The sequence below is a fragment of the Phocoena phocoena genome, chromosome 19 (assembly GCF_963924675.1).
Source record: "Phocoena phocoena chromosome 19, mPhoPho1.1, whole genome shotgun sequence".
NCBI classification, from domain to species: Eukaryota; Metazoa; Chordata; class Mammalia; order Artiodactyla; family Phocoenidae; genus Phocoena; species Phocoena phocoena.
Window position 1 is genome coordinate 30,330,081 of NC_089237.1, and position 11,362 is coordinate 30,341,442.

Below are 11,362 nucleotides of genomic sequence, written 5' to 3' on the forward strand. Positions count from 1 at the left end.
TCTATTTCAAAAGTTTAATGCAAATCCTAACGACAATGATCTTGTCCCTGGGAGGCACTGGGCTGTGTCACCCAACTGACCACTAACCACAACCAGCTCGCTTCTCTCCTGGTTCCTGAAATCTGGGGGCAGATGGTGAAGATGTTGGAGACAGCCCCCTACCAAAAGCCAAGAGGAAAGGGGATGAAGAGAGGGACAGAGGAAGTTAACCTTGGTCCTCAGCCCATGGCCCCCAGGGTCTTCTTTCCTGTGAAGCCCAACGGTCCCCAGCCAGATTTCCTGTCCCTTTAGCCTTCTCCAAGAATGGAGGGCTGCCCATCAAGGTTGGCCACAGGGGTCAGGTTACTGTTGGGGGTGGGGCAAGGTGCCCTGAGGCAGATCGGGCCATCATCACTCCAGGCGTCTCCTTCACCTTCTGTTTCCCATAATTCCTTAGGTTGTCAGTTCCTAACTTTTGTCCCTTTCAAAGGAACCTTGGATACTCAGTTGAACCAGAATTTTGGAGGGGGTGCGGTTAGTTGTCTGTGCCCCCTGGGGACAGCACTGGTCTAGGCACACAACGGGGAGCTGAGAAACTCTGGGGGTGCTAAGTTCAAAGGCTGGAGACAGTTCTGGTCCCTCCTCTCCTGCCCGTGTCACCCATATCAGAGAACTCTTTCTAAGCACCCCGGGCCCAGGCGGGGAGGAGAGAGAGTTCAGTCTCCAGGGGCGGGCCTCATCTGCCCTGCCCCTCCCCCAGCTTGGAGGACATAAAAGCCCAGATTTAGCTAAGAGGTGATGTCAATGTCAGCTGGAGCACGGGAACTTTGGAGGTAGGGTCCTGGACTCCGTCTGTTGGCAGAACCCACTGAGGGGGCACTGGGGGGTGAAGGTGGGAGTGAGGGGCCTGGGAGGAGAGGGACATGGGGCTCTCTTCTCCCTAAATGCCCTGTGGGCTTTGGACACTTACTGGGCTTGGGGTCTTGCTGCAGAGATGAAGCTGCCCCTGGGCCTAGCAGGACTCCTGGTCATTCTAGCCATGCCCCAGCCTTCTGAGGGTGCCGCTCCAGGTAACAGTTCAGAAGGAAGGGAAAAGGTGGTGTGCTGGGGGAGGTTCTGAGTCCCCGGGATGCCTTTCCTCAGTGTAAGCCACCCGGGCTCTAGGGCCTGATGGGGGCTTTGGGCCCATTCCTTACCTCGTGACCCCTGTTCTGGGCAGCTGTCCTGGGGGAAGTGGAGACCTCGGTGGTGCTGACCTGCATGGAGGAGGCCAAGCGGCTAGTAGACAAAGCCTACAAGGAGCGGCGGGAAAGGTGGGGCGCCGGGGAACGGCGTGGTTCTGGGCAAGGCTGTCCCAGGCCTTTCAGAGAAGGAACAGGCAGTGGGGAATTTGTGGCTGGGCGTGGGGTCCTCTGTCTGTCAGTCTTTTTTTTTTTTTTTTTTTTTTTTTTTTTGCGGTACGCGGGCCTCTCACTGTTGTGGCCTCTCCCGTTGCGGAGCACAGGCTCCGGACGTGCAGGCTCAGCGGCCATGGCTCACGGGCCCAGCCGCTCCGCGGCATGTGGGATCTTCCCGGACCGGGGCACGAACCCGTGTCCCCTGTATCGGCAGGCGGACTCTCAACAACTGCGCCACCAGGGAAGCCCTGTCAGTCTTTTTATCTCTGGGTGCGAGAACATTTTCCAAACCATGCCTCCCGTGGCCTGGGCTCTGGGCACCCAGGTCCAAACCCCGTTTAAAAAGAGAAACCTGCTTCCTAACTGTGGGTCTGTCTACACTGTCCTCTGTGTCCAGAACCCTGGGCTGGGGCTGTGCTGAGTGTCTCTGCCTCCCTTCTCTGGCCCTCACTCCTCCCTGCCCCAAGCAGCATCAAGCAGCGCCTTCACAGTGGCTCAGCCAGCCCCATGGAACTCCTGTCCTACTTCAAGCAGCCAGTGGCAGCCACCAGGACAGCTGTGAGGGCTGCTGACTACCTGCACGTGGCCCTAGGCCTGCTGGAGAGGAAGCTGCGGCCCCTGTGGCCAGGCCGCTTCAATGTCACAGGTACCATTCCCTCTACATCCCCAGACCCTCGCTCAATCCCAGTGGTTCCCCCAACCCCTCTTTCCATGGAGTCTCAGCAGGCATCCTAGCGTCCCCTCCATGTCCTCAGACCACACCCCCCAACCGAGGCTCCCCGGCAGAGGATAGAAAATAGAATCTCAGCTCCCACTCGCCCCCTACTTTCCCGGCCCCGCAGACGTGCTGACACCTGCCCAGCTGAATCTGCTGTCCAAGACTAGCGGCTGCGCCTACCAGGACCTGGGGGTGAGGTGCCCAGAGGAGGACCAGTACCGAACCATCACCGGGCAGTGCAACAACAGGTGCGGCCGCTGGGGACCTCCCCTCGGCGGGCGGCTGGTGGCTAGAGGGGGGTGGTCCCGACCACATAGCGTCAGCGCCCTGTTCCCCCACCCCTGCAGGCGCAGCCCCACGCTAGGGGCCTCCAACCGCGCATTTGCGCGCTGGCTGCCGGCGGAGTACGAGGATGGCTTCTCCCTGCCCTTCGGCTGGACGCCCGGGGTCAAGCGCAACGGCTTCCCGGTGCCCCTGGTGAGCCCTGGCCCGCGGAGTGGGAGAGGCCCGGCCGAGGCCAGGGCCCCTGACTCCCCGTGTCCCGCAGGCTCGCGCCGTCTCGAACGACATCGTGCGCTTCCCCACGGAGAACCTGACCCCGGACCAGGAGCGCTCGCTCATGTTCATGCAGTGGGGCCAGCTGCTCGACCACGACCTCGACTTCACCCCCGAGCCAGCCGCCCGTGTCTCCTTCCTCACTGGCATCAACTGCGAGACCAGCTGCCTGCAGCAGCCTCCCTGCTTCCCGCTCAAGGTACTCCCTCCCTGCCCCACCGGCCAGCCTGCCGGGTCGCGGGAGGGGCAGCGTTCCCGGAAGGGAACACCTCCCTTCGTGCCCAGCCTTCCTTCCCTGGCTCCCAGCAAGGCTGGCCCTGAGCCCCCATCCCCCGCCACTCTGGGCTACGGACCTTCCCACCGTCCCTCAAACCTCTGTGTGCAGGTGCCGGGGGCTCAGTCCTCCTCCCCCCCCCACTCACGGGCTCCCTCTCCCCAAGCCCACATCACACAGAGGCTGGGTTTTGGGGTTGGAGCAGGGCTGAGAGTGGGCTGGTTGGTCGAGGCACGTGCAGAGTAGGTAGACGAGGGGAGAAAGAAGGAAGGAGGATCCGAGAGAGAGGGAGAGAGATACAGGGGCCAGAGTGAGAGAGAGGAAGGGGAAAGGAAGAGGAGGCCCCCGGAGAGTGTAGAGACCAGATCTAGAGAACAGAGGAGGGAGGAGCAGAGACAGAAAAGAGGAGAGAAAGGAGGTTTGGGGGGAGGGGTCAGAGGACTGGCCACACCCCCTTCAGGGGCCCCACATCCCCCACGCCAGCATCCTACTCATCACCCCTCCAGCTCGGAGGCGCTCTGCTGGTGGAACCTCAGGCTGATCCCCTGGGGGCCTTGAGACGCCTTCCAGCCGGCCGAGGGGGCCGAGGAGCTCCGTTTTAGTATCTGGGTTGCCCCCTCTGGTCCTGGGCTCTAGGCTGCTTCCGAGGTGGGAATTAAGGCCTTCAGGAGGGTGGGCGGGGGAAAGCCGCTCCTGATCTCTGTCCCTGGCCTCGGCGAGCCCGCCGGGCCTCTCTCTGTGCCGCAGATCCCACCCGATGACCCCCGCATCAAGAACCAAGGCGACTGCATCCCTTTCTTCCGCTCCAGCCCGGCCTGCAAAGGGAGCAACATCACCGTCCGCAACCAGATCAACGCTCTCACCTCCTTCGTGGACGCCAGCATGGTGTACGGCAGTGAGGACCCCTTGGCCATGAAGCTGCGCAACCTGACCAACCAGCTGGGGCTGCTGGCCGTCAACACCCGCTTCCATGACAACGGCCGGGCCCTGCTGCCCTTTGACAACCTGCACGATGACCCCTGCCTCCTCACCAACCGCACCGCGAACATCCCCTGCTTCCTGGCAGGTCAGTCTTGGGCAGGGACCTGGGCTGACGCAGGGGTACCCCCTACCAGAGCCACAGCGGGCCTGTTTGAGAACACCTTGTGGGTTTGCATTTAGAGAGACTGTCCTCATCAACTTCATGATATTAATCCAGTTGCCTTGGTAACAAGTTGGATGGAGCCAGAGAGGCGAAACAGAAACAAAACCCCAAACCAACAAAAACAATAACCCCAAACCTAAGAAGGAGACTCAGGGATGGCCAAGGAGCGAGCCTCTGTCCATCTGTTCAGCCCTTTCTCTGTCGCTCTCTTTCCCTCTGGACTCTGGGAGAGAGGAAAGTTGAGTCCTCCAGGAACAGGGAACTGAAGGGACAGAGAGCAACATGGTACCCTCACCCTCTAGAATCACAGTATCCAATATGGTAGCCACTAGCCACACATGGCTATTTTCATTTACGTGTAAGTTATTTAAATGAACTTAAATTAAAAACAAGATTCCTCCACAGCGCTAGCTACATTTCAAATGCTCAACAGCCTCGTAGGCTAGTGGCTTCCATATAGGACAGCTCAAATGTAGAACATTTCCATCTTCATGTTCTATTGGACAGAGCTGCTCCAGCACATCACCACCTATCCACCTTGATTCCCTGTAATGAGAGTGGGTGGGATTTTCGATTTAAACAACTGGCATTCCTGGGGATATGGTTGGGGCAATGATGGTGGTAGTGCCCAGAAATTTTACGCTTTTACCTTTAAACCCAACAGTGGGTCTGAGGCCTTTCTCTCTGGCCTCCCAACCTCACCTCCTGGTGGCTCCTGATGGGTGGGCCCTGGGGAGGAGAATCAAGGTCAGCACCAGTGTGGGCTTTTCTGGGCTAGTGGGGGAAGAGCAGCACTCCTTGGCCTCCTCATGGTGTTGAGCCCTATGTTCCCAGCCTGGATGGTCATGACCTCTGTCAGGTTGTGGGAAGGAAAAGCTGCTCTCAGAGAATATCCTTCTCAACAAACTTTAGAGCTGTGGAGGACTGAACCTAGTGTCCTGCAGAAATGGGCTTGGCCCTAACCCTCTGGTACTTCCAGAGCAGGTTTAGGGGAGGACTTGAGGGATCAGAGGGTCACACTTCGTTCTTTTGCACAGTCTCAGGGGTGGACTTCAAACATCCTGTACCCTGGCTCCCTGCCCTGAGCAGGCTGCACAATTAGCATGCAGTAAGGTGCGGATGGCAGTTCTGAACAGATGGTACTGGCTTTCTAGGGTCCTGTGTTAGGAAGGATTCTGAGGTTGCATCCAATTTTAGCAGGAGAGAGGGCTGTGATCATTCACTGTGTCTCACATGGACGGGAAAATAGGGAGAGCCAACGTGCATGCTACTTTTTGGCCTTCCCTGAATCAAGAGAATAAGTCAATCAAGCTGTATTCATGGATCTCCTATTTTGTACCAGGCACTGTGTTAAACCCCATGTGTCTGTGTATACATTGGGTGGGAGGGTCAGATACAAAAAGGCACAAGCCACGGTCCTTGTCCTCAAGGTGCTACCAGTCTCAGGTGTGGGAAGGTGGCAAGTCCTGTGTCAGATCTGGTGCTTAGTGAATGAGCATCTCTGACCAGCCGTGCCACTAAAGAGAGGAAGAGCTATTATGGTGGACCAGGGCATCAAGGCAGGCTTCCTAGAGGAGGTGTAGACTGAGCATGGCGTGGAAAGATGGGTGGAGAGGAGGGCTGGGTAAGGGGCATTTGAGGCCTTGGCTTGGGAGAGGGTTTCAGTGGAGCAAATCCTTTCTGGGAGGGAGGTCTTAGGAATGACAGTAGCTCTTGCTTCCCCAAGGGGACACCCGCTCAAGTGAGATGCCTGAGCTCACCTCCATGCACACACTCTTTCTGCGGGAGCACAACCGGCTGGCCACAGAGCTCAAGCGCCTGAACCCCTGCTGGAATGGAGAGAAGCTCTATCAGGAAGCCAGAAAGATCGTGGGAGCCATGGTCCAGGTAGGCGGTCCTGCGCGTCAGTGATGCCAGGGGTCGGCAGACTTGGGATCCAGACATGCCTTTGCCACATCTTATCAGTGCAAATTAACCCTCATGAGCTTCAGTTTCTTCATCCATGATACTGTAAGGATTAAAGGACACATATGAAAACACCTGGCAGATACCAAGCACCTGACAAGGGTCACTTGCCTTCCAATGCCTCTTTCCCAGGCTTGCTGACCTTTCTACTGATACTTTCCTGTCCACCAGGAATGGTACTGGGAGGTTTAAACAGGTGGTTCTAAAGTGCCTGGCGCACAGTAGCTGTTCAGTAAATGCTTCTCCTTTCCTTCATCTCATCATCACCCTTGGCTCCTTTTCACACTCTCTCTTCTTTATAGCTCTATCACAGGTCACCTGCTCTCCTTATCCTCGCTTATCCATGGTGGGTGTTCTCTGAACTTTTTTTGAAATGTTTAAATGCTTTATTTATTTATTTATTGGCTGCACTACATGGCTTGCGGAATCTTAGTTCCCCGACCAGGGATTGAACTCGTGCCCCCTGCAGTGGAAGCAGAGAGTCCTAACCACTGGACCTCCAGGGGATTTCCCTTCTCCCAACTTTTGATGCTCCAGCATCCCCATTGTCTCCCCAAGACATAAACACACACACACACACACACACACACACACACGCACATGCACACCCCTTGTTAATACTCTTTGACCCTGGAGGAGAGAGAGTTGCTGGAGCTGAGGGTGAATTTTCAATCTGCACTAAGAAAGTGAGATTCATTTAAACCTCAGAGGAAATTCCAGAGTCTAGAATCTAGAGTGGGACTGTTCCATCTCTTTTCTTTTCACTGGGAGAAAGCATCTAGGGTGGCCCTTTTCCATTTTGCTTCCCCTCTTCCTACAGGCAATATATTGAACCCTACTGTGAGCCAGGCACTTGCTGGGCACTGAGTAATTTCAAGAGAAATGAGATACAACCCTTGCCCTCAAGGAGCTAATAAGTCTGTAGGAGAAATGGGACCATGGGTAACAAGGGCAAGGGAGCTACTGCAAGGACTAACAAAGCCCTTTTTTTATGTAATACTTTAGGGCAGAGAGCAGCATAATTACCCGTAATTTACATTTGAGGAACTGGGGCTCAGAGAGGTTAATAACTGGCTCAAGGGCACACAGCTGGCAAGCACTAGAGCTCTGTTTATGCCATTCGGTGCCACTCTGTGAGACTCAGCTCTAGTGCTGTGGGAGGCAAATCTCTGGCCTTATACGAGGGAGGGATCCCCTGAGTCAGGAGCAGGTGAAGAATCTGCTGGGCGGGATGAGTGGAGAGGCTGCTCTGTGTGACTTTTCTTTAGATCATCACTTACCGAGATTACTTGCCCCTGGTGCTGGGGCCGGAGGCCATGAGGAAGTACCTGCCCGAGTACCGCTCCTACAATGACTCGGTGGACCCGCGCATCGCCAACGTCTTCACCAACGCCTTCCGCTATGGCCACACCCTCATCCAACCCTTCATGTTCCGCCTGAACGATCAGTACCAGCCTATGCAGCCCAACCCTCGTGTTCCGCTCAGCAAGGTCTTTTTTGCCAGCTGGAGGGTTGTGCTGGAAGGTGAGCGGGACCTAAGCCAGGAGTGAGTTAGCTGGCAGCCGAGGGTGGGATGGGGGTGGGCTTCGTCACAGGGAGCTAGGGTGGACAAAATCCTCTTTCCTTCCATCTTTGGGGATCTGATCTGACTTTCCAGCCTCTGACTTTCAAGCAGAGTTCACCTGACTCTGGTGAACTCTGGTGCAGATGGCTTGTAAGGAGCTGGCTCCTTCCTGTGTGTTGTACTGAATAATCCTCAGTGACCCGGCAGGCCAGGGGCTGGGAGCACCTGAGCCTTGCCAGTCTGAATGGCATTACCCCCCGAGACCTTAAAGCCTCAGTGAGGACCTGCCCGCTGGGGACACCTTGGCGCCAGAAGCCGCACATGCCAAGCCCGCTTCTGCAATCCCCCCGGTTCTACCTGACTCCGGTCTGAGCTCTGATACCGAGCCAGATCCTTCCCCCAACCTTGCTCCTCTCGCCCCAGGTGGCATTGACCCCATCCTCCGGGGCCTCATGGCCACCCCTGCGAAGCTGAATCTGCAGAACCAAATCGCGGTGGATGAGATCCGGGAGCGGCTGTTTGAGCAGGTCATGAGGATCGGGCTGGACCTGCCCGCTCTAAACATGCAGCGCAGCCGGGACCACGGCCTCCCAGGTGAGGGCCCCGCCCCTCCCCACCTCCCACTCCAGGGCCTGCCCTCTCCAGTGCCCCCAGCTGCCCAGGGCTCCCCCGAACCCCCAGAATGTTGCTCTTAGGATGCGGTCTGAGGTCAGGCTCCTACTTCTCCCTGGGCCCATCTGCCCCATTTCCAGCACCTCCCACCTCCTTTGTGTTGCTGTAACCCTCCAACTTAGAACATCATCGTAATAACCACAAGCCCCCACCCACAGTCTCAAAATCTGTCTCCATCTCATTTCACTTTGCTTCATTTTACATGAATTCTGAGGGGAAGAGATTATTATCACCTCCATTTTACTGATGAGGAAACCGAGGCTTGGAGAAATTCAGAATCTGCCCAGGTTCTCCAGCCACGTCCATGACAGAGCTGGAATTGGAGCCCAGATCAGCCTCACGCCACGCCCGTGCCTGTGTCATAGGACAGCTGGTGTGGCCGATCCTTCTAGACACACTGCACCCATCACGGGTCTGAGATCTCCACAGAGGGCCGGGAGATGCCAGCAGGAGTTATGGCAATTTAGGATTTACCGAAGGGTGGGAGGACAAGGGGAGAAAGAGAGGCTCCTGGAGAGACCCAGCTGTCCCCAGGCCCCTGGAGAGGCCGGAGGGTTCCCTGTGGGGTTTATAGCCTGGTAGCAGCCCCTCTGTGTCCTCCCCTCCCTCAGGTACCTCAGTACGTGGCCTCGCTGTGTTGGGAAGGTGGCCTTTCTGGGACCCACCCACGGGCGTCTCTCCCCTCCCCCCGTACAGGGTACAATGCCTGGAGGCGCTTCTGCGGGCTTCCGCAGCCCAGCACGGTGGGCGAGCTGGGCACGGTCCTGAAGAACCTGGACCTGGCGAGGAAGCTGATGGCCCAGTACGGCACGCCCAACAACATCGACATCTGGATGGGTGGTGTGGCCGAGCCCCTGAACAGCAAAGGCCGCGTGGGCCTGCTGCTTGCCTGCCTCATCGGGACCCAGTTCAGGAAGCTCCGCGATGGCGATCGGTGAGGACGGAGGCCGAGGGGCTCAGGCCCGCTGCGTGGCGGTGGGCCTGTCCCTGACCCTCGGGGGCCCCAGCTTCCTCCTGCTAGAAGGGGTGCATTCTGGGGAGCCTCAAGGTCATCCCTAATGCGCCCTGAATCTGTTGGGGGCGCAGCAAGGAGGGACCTGGACCCCTGGTTGTCAAGGAGGGAAGAGAGAAAATGCCACTCGTAGTCACTTCTTCTCCGGGTCCCGGGCTGCCGCCACGGCACCGCCGATCTCTGTTGGAAGGTCCCATCCTCGCTTTCCCACGGCTGCTCCTGGGGTCCTGACATCTATCACACCCAGTTCTACCCTAGCCTGAATCGCGCCTTTGGGATCATTTTTAAAAGGTGTCCCACTCCAGGTGGACAAATTATAAGCCACCCCCAAGGGCCTTTCTCCCCACGTGGATGTAGCCCTGGCTACATTGTGAATGAGTGGGGGCCTGGCTCCCAGTCTGTCATCAGCGGTGCCCGGAGGCTGCTGGGGCGTGGGCGGGGGAGGCAGCTGGGCAGCTGTGAGTGGGGCTCTATTTGTTTGAACCCCCCTGGGCTGCCTGAGGGCCTGGAGCTCCCCCGTGCTGTGGGGCCGGTGTCTGCCGTGGTCCTCTGTCATCCGGGAGCATCTCCAGCCAGTGGATGCCCTCCCGGCCCAGGAGGGCCTCAGGCACGATGGCCAGCGGTGTTCCCGTGCAGGTTTTGGTGGCAGAACGAGGGCGTGTTCAGCCCGCAGCAACAGCAGGCCCTGGCCAAGATCTCCTTGCCCCGCATCATCTGTGACAACACAGGCATCACCGTCGTGTCCAAGAACAACATCTTCGAGTCCAACACGTTCCCTCGGGACTTTGTCAACTGCAGTGCACTCCCTGCGTTGGACTTGGGTTCCTGGAGGGACAGGGACTAGAGGCTGGGTAAGGGGGTGCAGTGGTGAGGTGAAGGTTGGGCATACCTGGGCTGGCCAATTGGAACCACAGAGATCTCCCTTCCCTAGGTGGGCCCATCCCTGTTCTGGGTGCCAGCCAGAAAAACCAATGACTAGACATTCATTCATGTGTGTGTGTGTGTGTGTACGTACGCAGTGAATATAAATTGCATTTCGTGTGTGTGTGTGAACATGGGTAGTATTTTGTGTGCATTGGGTTCAAATCCTGCCTCTGCAGCTCACCAGCTATGTGACCTTGAACAAGTTCCTCAACCTTTGCTAAGCCTGAATTTTCTTCTCTGTAAATAACAGCTATCATGGCTCCTTAGAAGGTCCATTTGCATTCTCTAGTACTCGGTTTATTGAGCACTTACTACCTGCCAGGCACTGTGCTAGGCATGGGAAACATACAGAAAAAGTCAGACACCATTTCTGCCCTCACAGAGCTTATACCTTGAGAGGGTCCGGGTAGCAGAGGTGAACCAGCGACCCCAGAGGAGTGGCTAGTAGCAGTGGGGCTGTGGGTGGTGGTTGAGTTATGGGCCCGTGCGAGCCAGGCTCAGTCCCTGGCTGCCCTTTGTCTTCCTTACTCTCTTCTCTTGCTTTTTCACAGGAGCCTGCCTGGAGAGGGACTGGGGCCCACTGGCCCTTTGGTACCATTTGTTTGTACCTGATGATTATGATAATAAAACATCACTGATGGGGATCTTTGCTGTGTCTGCAGTGGGGCTGGACCCTCAGCATAAGGCTTGTTCTGGGCTCTGAACTTGAACCAGGGTGGTCAGTGCTTCAGGGCCCTTTCTGAACTGGGGGTCAGGACATCCAGGAGTCCTCCTTTGGCCGATTCATACGTGGAAGGCAGTCAGTTCTTAGAAGCCTAGGGGCCAGGCCAAACCAAGCAGACCCTCTTCGCTCACCTTCCCCGGGGAACAGGAATTGTGGTCTCCAAGCCCTTCTGTTCGTGGGAAGTATTTGCTATGTGTCAGGCCGGGAAATAGAGGGGACACACACTTTTACTGCAGGAGAGGAAGAGCAGAGGGGTGATGGGAAGGTAGTTCCCTCCCCAGATAACAAGGCATCTCTGGATCCTGCATCCCTGCAGCTGGCACAGTGGTTCGGAGGCCCTAGGACAGTAGACTCCTTCTCACTCCTGCCTTCACGGGGCCAGGTTCCCAGACTGGGACAGCAGGCTGGGCTGAGGGAGGGGAAGGCGCATACTT

The 11,362-nt window shown here is 57.1% G+C and overlaps 1 protein-coding gene across 1 annotated transcript; it reads left to right on the forward strand.

Annotated features, from left to right (window-relative positions):
- The first annotated feature begins 787 nt into the window (after window positions 1–787).
- MPO (myeloperoxidase) lies at window positions 788–10,845 on the forward strand. The gene is made up of 14 exons (XM_065897649.1): window positions 788–812; window positions 972–1,049; window positions 1,199–1,292; window positions 1,847–2,022; window positions 2,219–2,342; window positions 2,442–2,571; window positions 2,642–2,848; window positions 3,671–3,989; window positions 5,794–5,954; window positions 7,301–7,556; window positions 8,020–8,190; window positions 8,965–9,202; window positions 9,917–10,131; window positions 10,756–10,845. The coding sequence occupies exons 2-13, from the start codon at window positions 974–976 to the stop codon at window positions 10,122–10,124; spliced, it is 2,160 nt and encodes a 719-aa protein (XP_065753721.1). The 5' UTR covers window positions 788–812; window positions 972–973; the 3' UTR covers window positions 10,125–10,131; window positions 10,756–10,845.
- Window positions 10,846–11,362: the final 517 nt, after the last annotated feature.

What these genes read in the sequence shown, in the direction of transcription:
- MPO (XM_065897649.1), top strand. Translation starts at nt 974, where the DNA reads ATGAAGCTGCCCCTGGGCCTAGCAGGACTCCTGGTCATTCTAGCCATG. An exon ending in CCGGGACCACGGCCTCCCAG is followed by an intron (nt 8,191 to 8,964) that starts GTGAGGGCCCCG and finishes CCCCCCGTACAG; the next exon opens with GGTACAATGCCTGGAGGCGC. An exon ending in AAGCTCCGCGATGGCGATCG is followed by an intron (nt 9,203 to 9,916) that starts GTGAGGACGGAG and finishes GTTCCCGTGCAG; the next exon opens with GTTTTGGTGGCAGAACGAGG.